Source organism: Doryrhamphus excisus, chromosome 2 (genome assembly GCF_030265055.1).
Source record: "Doryrhamphus excisus isolate RoL2022-K1 chromosome 2, RoL_Dexc_1.0, whole genome shotgun sequence".
Lineage (NCBI taxonomy): Eukaryota > Metazoa > Chordata > Actinopteri > Syngnathiformes > Syngnathidae > Doryrhamphus > Doryrhamphus excisus.
Genome location: NC_080467.1, coordinates 11,675,822 through 11,685,190, shown reverse-complemented (window position 1 = coordinate 11,685,190; position 9,369 = coordinate 11,675,822). Strand labels below are relative to the sequence as shown.

At 45.1% G+C, this 9,369-nt stretch overlaps 1 protein-coding gene across 2 annotated transcripts; it reads left to right on the top strand.

Annotated features, from left to right (window-relative positions):
- Positions 1-447: 447 nt before the first annotated feature.
- On the top strand, positions 448-9,214 carry LOC131116359 (metal transporter CNNM3). Of its 2 annotated transcripts, XM_058064470.1 has the most exons (12): positions 448-1,151; positions 1,975-2,309; positions 2,375-2,551; positions 2,845-3,002; positions 4,215-4,358; positions 5,553-5,711; positions 5,813-5,982; positions 6,050-6,146; positions 6,244-6,374; positions 6,445-6,574; positions 6,689-6,748; positions 7,090-9,214. In XM_058064470.1, the coding sequence occupies exons 1-11, from the start codon at positions 480-482 to the stop codon at positions 6,730-6,732; spliced, it is 2,217 nt and encodes a 738-aa protein (XP_057920453.1). In that variant the 5' UTR covers positions 448-479; the 3' UTR covers positions 6,733-6,748; positions 7,090-9,214. The 2 variants fall into 2 exon arrangements, with proteins under 2 accessions (XP_057920453.1, XP_057920452.1); XM_058064469.1 differs by lacking the exon at positions 6,689-6,748 and having other exon boundaries at positions 449-1,151; positions 7,090-9,213.
- The last annotated feature ends 155 nt before the right edge of the window (positions 9,215-9,369 follow it).

Below are 9,369 nucleotides of genomic sequence, written 5' to 3'. Positions count from 1 at the left end.
AACAGGCACAGTTTCATGGTCGCCTTGTTGGATCGCTCGTGCTGCATTGTTTACTACGAAGTTAGCGATTTTTGTAGGTTGGTACGAGTTATTGTTTCTGAATAGTTCAGTCATTCAAATTTGAATGCATAATTTAGGTGTGGTGACATAGCTTCGTCAAGTTTGATATACACGAGGTCGTAATTCATATAACTTAAGTTCATTAAAATCAAGCGAACCATGTACACAAATATGCATTATTGAGATACACATTCTTTAAATAATGCTACATTAACGTGTATTTTAGACGTGCCTTTTGATTACGTTGACTCAAAAGTATACTCGAGTTTAGCTGAGTTGTGAAGCTGACTCAAATAGGTTCGATAAACATGAATACCCATTTATCCCCTTTTTTTGAACGCAGCAATCCGCCCTCGTAGGCGGGGCCTATTGCTGAGTAGTCACATGACCTGTCCCGAGCCAGGTTGACCAATTCCAATATGGTGGCCAGCTTGGCAGGTCTACGGTTCTTGTTGATGATATTGTTGTCGTGCGGGATCAGGTCGGGCTCCTGCAGCCAGGGAGCCCCGCTCGTCTTGGGCCTGCGCCTGGAGGAGGCGGCGGCTCAAGTGTACAGGAAGGGTCGGATCATCTCAGCGCCAGAAGGAGCGACGTTCAAGCTCCGTCTCTTCGGGACCGACTTGAATAAACAGACCTGGCCGTGGCTGGCTTTCGCTGGGGCACCCGGAGGGGGTGTCGTGGACCCCTGCGAGGATGAGTCCAACAGGCAGACTGCCGCTTTCCGGGTGAAGGAACCCTTCAGCCGGGATGAGGAGTACGGCGGGCTGCTCACGGTGGTCAGCAGCCCGGAGGGCAACGAGCAGATCCTCCATCATCTGTGTGTACTGAGCGGGGAGAAGTGGACCTCGGTGGGCCCGGATAGGCTGCGCATCAACACGGACAAGTCTGTGCCCTCGGACTACATCCCACCGTGGGGCCTGGCTGTGCTCATACCGCTGCTGCTGCTCGTCTGCGGGCTGCTGAGGACAGTCAACCTGAGCCTCCTCTGGCTCGACCCTGTGGAGCTTTACATCCTTCACAGCTGCGGTTCTGAGGAGGAGAAACGGGCCGCTAAACGTCTGGAGCCCATCAGGAGGAGAGGGAACTTTCTGGTGAGTTCTTGGCTATCCATCTGTGAGGTTCTGATTAGTTCTTAAAGGGATAGTTGGGAATTTTTTTTACATGAAGTTGTATGACGGGCGGCACGGCGGTCGAGTGGTTAGCGTGCAGACCTCACAGCTAGGAGACCAGGGTTCAATTCCACCCTCGGCCATCTCTGTGTGGAGTTTGCATGTTCTCCCCGTGCATGCGTGGGTTTTCTCCGGGTACTCGGGTTTCCTCCCACATTCCAAAAACATGCTAGGTTAATTGGCGACTCCAAATTGTCCATAGGTATGAATGTGAGTGTGAATGGTTGTTTGTCTATATGTGCCCTGTGATTGGCTGGTGACCAGTCCAGGGTGTACCCCGCCTCTCGCCCAAAGACAGTTGGGATAGGCTCCAGAACCCCCACGACCCTCATGAGGAAAAGCGGTAGAAAATGAATGAATGAATGAAAGTTGTATGACATTCCCAACAGCGGTGTAGTGCATCAACGGTGACTTACCCCCACGTGGTCCCGTCAGCCCAGTTCTGGTTGGAGTCTGGCCGGATTCCTCTGACGGGGAACGTACTTCCAGTTAGTTGCTCACATTGATCGCACATAAATGCCTGTTTCAGACCTAAATATCAGACCTAACAAGACACTCGGCGTTGTAATACTCTTTTGAACGCATATTGTTTTGAGAAGCCAAACTCTTTACTAACCGGAACTACCTTCACCATGTGGGGCTTAGTCACTGTTAATGGACTACATTGCTGATGGGAATGTCATACTAGACTTCACGTCAAAACAACTATTCCCAACTATTCCTCTAAGTGTGTTTGCTTTGGCAGGCCTGCTCGCTGCTCTTCCTGTGCGTCCTGGGTCACTCGGTTCTGGGTGTGCTTCTTTTTTGTGCCCTGGGCTCCATCGTGTCGGCTGTCTTCACCAGCGCCATCCTCCTCTTCTTCCTGGTGGAGCTGCTGCCTCACATCGTGTGCTCAGGTTACGGCTTCCAAATGGCACCGGGCCTCACCTGGCTGGCCCAGGTGTGCATGGTCCTCACCTGCCCCCTGTCCTGTCCCCTGGGGCTGGTCCTGGACTTGGCTCTCAGGCGGGACATCAGCACCTGCGGCATCAGGGAGAGGGCCATGGAGATGATACGCACTAGCGTCAACGACCCGTACAGGTAGAAGCGTTGCGTAAGTGCGCCGCTTTGAACGCGGGTTTCTAATGGCGTCCGTGTTTGTGCAGCGAGTTTGTGAAGGAGGAGTTCAGCCGTGGGATGCTGCGAAGTAAGACGGTGGAGGACATCTTGACGCCCCTGAAGGACTGCTTCATGCTGCCCAGCTCCACTCTGCTGGACTTCTCCACCATGTCAGACATCATGCAGAGTGGATACACGCGTGTGCCCATCTATGATGAGGACAGGTGGGGCGCGGCTAGAACCAATGAAAACTATGTTTAATTCATCCGTATACATTTTTAATGTCCATTCCACTTGGGCACATTTAGCTTGGTCACATGGTCACGTTTCTTGAAAGTGTTCTTTCTGTCTCCAACGGCTTGTTGAGGAAGTTTAGTTTGTTATTAAAAAGAGTTACGGTTTAAACACAGAATGAAAGAAAGTAGTTACACTTTAAACCGTCATTGCTAATCATTTCTGTCATTTCATCACGATCCTCCTCCTCCTCCTCCTCATGGTGTGCCTGTGTGATGTGCAGGTCCAACATCGTGGAGATCCTCTACGTCAAGGACTTGGCCCTGGTGGACCCAGACGACTGCACCCCCATGACCACCATCACCAAGTTCTACAACCACCCTCTGCACTTTGTCTTCAACGACACCAAACTGGATGCCATGTTGGAGGAGTTCAAGAAAGGTGCGTCTCCTTGCCGACACCCCCTGGTGGCTTCCGGCCACCAAGCGGGTGGAAGGTTACCACACAGTAACACTACATGCTGTACACGCTGGTGTATTTGCTAGGGGTGTAACACTGCATGTATTTGGGGGTGTACTCACACAATACACAGTAAGGGAGGGGACAACACCCCCCCCCCCCCCACACTCCAAACCCTCCTGCTAGCTTGACATAATCCATAATTGTATTCCACAACTCCCCATGACATATTAACCTGCATTTGCCTCACTGCAAGTTTTTAACACTTGGCATCTCGCAGCAACCGTGGTGCATTCAAGGTCAACCCAAGTACGAAATCTTGAGGAAAAAAACATGATCAGTTCAGTATAAAGACATAAAGCTGCATAAAGTATGTCATGACAGTGAATGCTAGCATGTATTCATGAATAATTCCTTAATCTTCTTAGGGTTATTGACGTGCTGTCTCTTTTTGCAAGGTGAAAAATGTAAAAAAACATTTTTGATAAAAAAATCAGTGAATTTGAGAGGTTCCACAGTATATATTATTTCATTTTTTTATTTGAAATTACAGTGGGAATATAAACATTTCTGGTCATTTTAAAATAAGAAAGGTTGTAAATTTACATGAAAAAGTCGTTACTGAAATTATTGTTAGTTAAGTTAGCATTTCACAAAAAACTGAAATTGTGAAAAAGCCCAAGTAAATTTCCAAGAAATTAGTTAAGTATTACAAGATGAAAGTACCATTTTTGTGAGAAAAAGTAATATTTGTTACGACAAAACTGCAATTTTATGGGAAAAAATGTTAAATTTTAGGAAAAAAAATTTACAAGGTGAAAGTTGTCATTTCATGAAAATAAAATCTCACAATTTCACAAAAAAACCCTCTAATTTTCCAAGAATACTTTGGCAATATGTGAAAATCCTAATTTTACTAGCAAACAGTTGCTACTTTAGAAGATGAATGATAATATTATGATAAATGGTATGCTGACAAGAATGACCTGCCAGTAGTTATTTATCTTGTTTCATCTTTAAAGATAACGCTTTACATTTGCTTCTTTTGCTGAAGCCAAGGTCAAGATCACTTCATACACCCCTACTGTTTGCTTTCAGGAAAGACAAGTGTTTAGGAATGAATACTTGCAGGACAACTTCCTCTAGTGGTCACTGACAGTAATGACTAAACCATTTGACCATTTGTCCCATCAGGCAACTCTCACATGGCCATCGTCCAGAAGGTAAACAACGAGGGAGAAGGCGACCCCTTCTATGAGGTTCTGGGCTTGGTCACCTTGGAGGACGTGATCGAAGAGATCATCAAGTCGGAGATCTTGGACGAGTCAGACGGTTACTGTAGGTTGTGATCTGGTTCTGCACTTTCACATATCCAGCCATCCATTCTCTATATCGATGGCCGGGTGATACAGGGTGATCTATATTATTCATATATGCACATTTCTTTGAAGCGTGTCTTTTTTTATCAGTGTAGACTGGATGTGCACTGTCACTCTTGATGGTCTCGCTCATCACGCTGCTGCGTGTGCCAGCGCCCCCTTTATGCTCTAGCATAAAGCTACAAGGCTATTTTGCATAATAGTATAAAGGTACAAGGCTATTTAGCATGATAGCATAAGGGTACAAGGGTATTTAGTATGATAGCATAAAGGTACAAGGCTATTTAGCATGATAACATAAAGATATGAGGCTATGTAGCATGATAGCATAAAGGTACAAGGGTATTTAGCACGATACCATAAAGGTACAAGGATATTTTGCATGATAGCATAAAGATACACAGATATTTAGCATGATAGCACAAAGGTACAAGGGTATTTAGCATGATAGCACAAAGATACAAAGCTATTTAGCATGATAGCATAGAGATACAAGGGTATTTAGCATGATAGCATAGAGATACAAGGGTATTTAGCATGATAGCATAAAGATACAAGGATGTTTAGCATGATAGCATAAAGATACATGGATGTTTAGCATGATAGCATAAAGGTACACAGGTATTTAGCATGATAGCACAAAGATACAAGGCTATTTAGCATGATAGCATAGAGATACAAGGGTATTTAGCATGATAGCATAAAGGTACAAGGATATTTACCATGATAGCATAAAGATACAAGGATGTTTAGCATGATAGCATAAAGATACAAGGATGTTTAGCATGATAGCATAAAGGTACACAGGTATTTAGCATGATAGCATAATGGTACAATTGTATTTAGCATGATAGCATAAAGGTACAAGGATATTTAGCATGATAGCATAAAGTTACAATTATATTTAACATGATAGCATAAAGGTACAAGGATATTTAGCATGGTAGCATAAAGGTACAATTGTATTTAACATAGCATAAAGGTACAATTGTATTTAACATGATAGCATAAAGGAACAATTGTATTTAGCATGATAGCATAAAGGTACAAGGATATTTAGCATGAGAAGTGTATGGAATTTTAAATATATCAGCATTTCAGTTTTGGTCTACTTTAGCAGCACTCACGCTGGCTGTCCTGTGTGACCTTACAGTGGACAGGAAGGTCAAACGTCCTCTGGCGCCGATGGAGATCCCCCTCGAGCCTCGCGGCGCCCCCGAGGAGTTCTCCCTCTTCAAGCCTCCTGAGGGAGAACCCAAGATCCGAACGTCGCCGCAGCTCCTGCTGGCCACTCACCGCTTTCTGTCCAGAGGTGTGCGGTTGGGATCCGGGTGGGGTGTGGGGTTTTGGCGCCGTGCGCAATGTGTGAGAATAGAAACCATCTCTTAACCTTTGACCCCCCCCCCCCCGCAGAGGTGGAGCACTTCAGCCCAGTGCGCGTGTCTGAGAAGGTCCTCTTCCACTTGCTGCGCCACCCCAGCGTCAACCAGGAGGTGCACTTTGACCCTGGAAACCGGCTGAGCCCCGCCCATTACCTGTACACACGCAACCACCCGGTGGACTATTTCATTCTGCTGCTGCAGGTGAGCACACCTTGGTCTCTGTGTTGGTATGTCAGTGAGCCTGGCCAACGTGTCGGTCTGCCGTCAGGGTCGCGTGGAAGTGGAGATCGGCAAAGAAGGACTCAAGTTTGAAAACGGGGCGTTTACGTACTATGGCGTGTCCGCGCTAACGCTGCCCTCCTCAGGTAGGAATAGAAACTGCACCAACAGACAGTGCTTATTTTTACTGAAAGCATTCTGTTTATTTTGTGTGTGTGTGTGTGTGTGTGTGTGTGTTACCAGTGCACCAATCTCCTGTGTCGACTCAGCGTCAATCACCCAGAGATCCGTTTGACTCGACAGAAACGACCAGCCCGTCTAGTTACTGTCCAGACTACACCGTCAGAGCGCTCACCGACCTGCAGCTGATTCGGGTGTGTGTGTGCACGTATGGCGGACACGGCAATACGCTCCTGTTCTAAGTGTGTGTGTGTGTGTGTATAGGTGACACGCCTCCAGTACCTGAACGCTCTGATGGCGTCACGGGCCGGCCCCGGTGCAGACCCGTTGGAGATCAAGATCCTCCCCAACAGTCAGACCAAACTGCTCAATGACAGGAACGCCGCCACACAAGGTAGCCCCGCCCTCAGCATCGCCCTGCCTCCTCCCCCTTCCGCACTAACATCCACTTCCTGTTTCCTGTCAGCTGACCAAAAACAAATCTTCTTTTCTTGACTGTCTCCTTCAGACTTCAGCTTGTCTTTCTTTGACACCATAGACAACTACTGTTAGTGCGTCTGTGCACAAGGTGAACGCACACTCTCTTGCTGCTGTGTTTTTGTGTGCGTGTGCATGCGTGTGCATGTGTGTGTGTGTTAGCGTCACGCCTGCTTCACTATCACGTAAGTCAACACACTCTTGTGTTGTTATTCTGTCACTCATCTTCACAGTAAATATGCAGTGCTTCCCACAGGACTGCAATCTATCCGTGGTAGTGGTGGCTTAAATGGTGGAGTGGGGGGGGTGACGTAATGATCATCACATTTGCATAACTAGCCATGACGCATTTGCATAAGTTGAGCAAACAACATGAAAATCAAAGCACGCCCCAGCCCCGCCCTCACTCTTCCTCTGCTCTTCCTGCTGCAGGGGGCAGCTGCGGGGCGCTGGAGAGCTCCACAGAAGAAGAAGCTCGAGCGTAGGGACTGCTCTTCGTTCCTTCTTGATGTTGTAAATATTAATAGTAGTAGTAGTAGTACTATGTTTTATAAACACTTGTGTAGACATTATTTACTTGGATTTTATGTGGGCGGTGCCTTTCTTCCACTTCAGCATTGCCATTTGTCACTTTGGCTGTGCGTGTGTGTGTGTGTGTGTGCGTGCACACGTGCATACAAGCATTCGTCCAATCAGACAGTAAGGAACGGTTCAAAGCGCCTCGGTGTGTGCACTGTGACACTTGCAAGGCGCTCGTCACTTGACCTTTTGGGCTGGTTTCCACAGTTACAAAGCGTTGATGAGTCTTTCATGGAGATAAGGAGCGCCAACAAAAGTCATTAGCAAACATGCTAATAAAGCATTCCAGTACGTTCTTAAAGGGGAGCTGCACTTTTTGGGGAATTTTGCCCATCATTCCCAATCCTTATGTGGACTCCTCTAACAATGCATGTCATGGAAGGTAACTATTTAGACTATGAAGCCCTCTAAGAAAAACAACATTGCATGGTTTGATATCCATGCTTTGATCATGCATTATGTTGCATAGTTGCCCTATTTTAATGATCACTTATGCTCGTTCTGTCAACAACATCAGCAGCAACAACACTTACAATGTCTGCTCTCCTTGGGATGGCTGTGTCTTCCAGCACAAGAAGAAGAAATAGTTTGGGTAGTGTTTTAAATCATCAAAATAAGGCAAGATAATGCAACTATTACATGTCATCATCAGGGTACGTGCTAATGCATGATCACAGCATGGATATCAAACCCTGCAACATTAGCGGTTTTTGTTACAGGGCTTCATAGTCGAAATAGGTGTATCCCAATGACAGCATTGTAAGCTAGCTCGTATTAACTCGTTTTCCTGTGTTACTATGCACAGAAAAGGGAAAGAAATTCCGCAAAAAGGTGCAGTTCCCCTTTAAGTAGGACATAAACATCATTGTTTGTCATTCTGAAGACGCTCCTGTAGCAACTTTAATGTGTATTTAAAATGTTTTGTTCACGACACAATGTACCGCAAAGCTGCTTTCATTTTGAACAATTCTAAATTCCAAGACTTCCACTCAAATTTGAGTGGAAATATTCCAATGGAAGAACACCTGATGTGTTCAATTCCTACAATGTCCTTCTAACTGGAATGTGCTCAGTTTCCTTTACCATGAATTCGAAAGTACCTTGAGCCTTTCCTGTTGTTGTTTTTTTTGTTGTTGTCTCTCTGTCAATATGACATCATTAGCATGCTAACATGCGCAATGAGCTTCATTGGCTTTCACTGATAGCGCCACGCGCACTTGGTGCTGTAAATATTCACTTTTATAAACGACCAACTGATAATATTCTCCAAGTGCATGCCAAAGCTACCAAGGCTTGATAAGCTCATTTCCCATCCTGGAAGTTAGCATGCAGGTTTATGTTGTTTGACTTCCTTTTAGCAGAACAATGAAATATATGTTGTACAGTGGACATGGAACATCTGTGCTAATTCTGCACAATATTCATTTAGTTCCTTGCCTTTACCAAGACCAAGCCAATACTAAGACAGTTAGCAGCAATGCTAACATTTGTCATAGATCACAAGGTTTGTTTTGCGTTTCTGTTTCCCCAAACATTGAAATTAACATCTAACAGGTGAATTGCTAAGCTAAGATTGGACAATCGTCGTTTGAGAAGGTGGTTTTTAGTGTACTTATAACCTTTTGTTGTCTTATTTGCTGGCCGTGAGGTTACATGAAGGAAAATAAGCAGATCAGTGTACACTATTGTTAGCATAAAATGTGTGGTTAGCACCAGGCTAGTTGGGTCTTTTTAAATGCTGAATGTAAAAAGATCACAAAAATGAAGTGTTGCAGGGTTGAACACTGCTTAGATGACGTAATTTATAGATTTTAGGTACAACATTGTAATTTATTTGAACTGAAATCACTTACTGTTTATTTATGGGTTGAACTTTTGATAGTTTTTAATCAAGAGGACCACCCTTCTATTGAATACATTCAATAATTCTGTTTTACTAGCAAATAAAGTCAATCCAGTTGTAAACGCCTCGTGTTTCTTTAATAATTACAAACCTCAGTCAACATTTTATTACACTTGTGCTTTTCTGTACTTGACTTTTATGTAACAGCGCCTCCTACTGTCCGACAGACTCAAATCGTGTCGGCTGTCAAGTCTTGGCCAAATCTCGCGTGATTGTGATTGTAAACATGT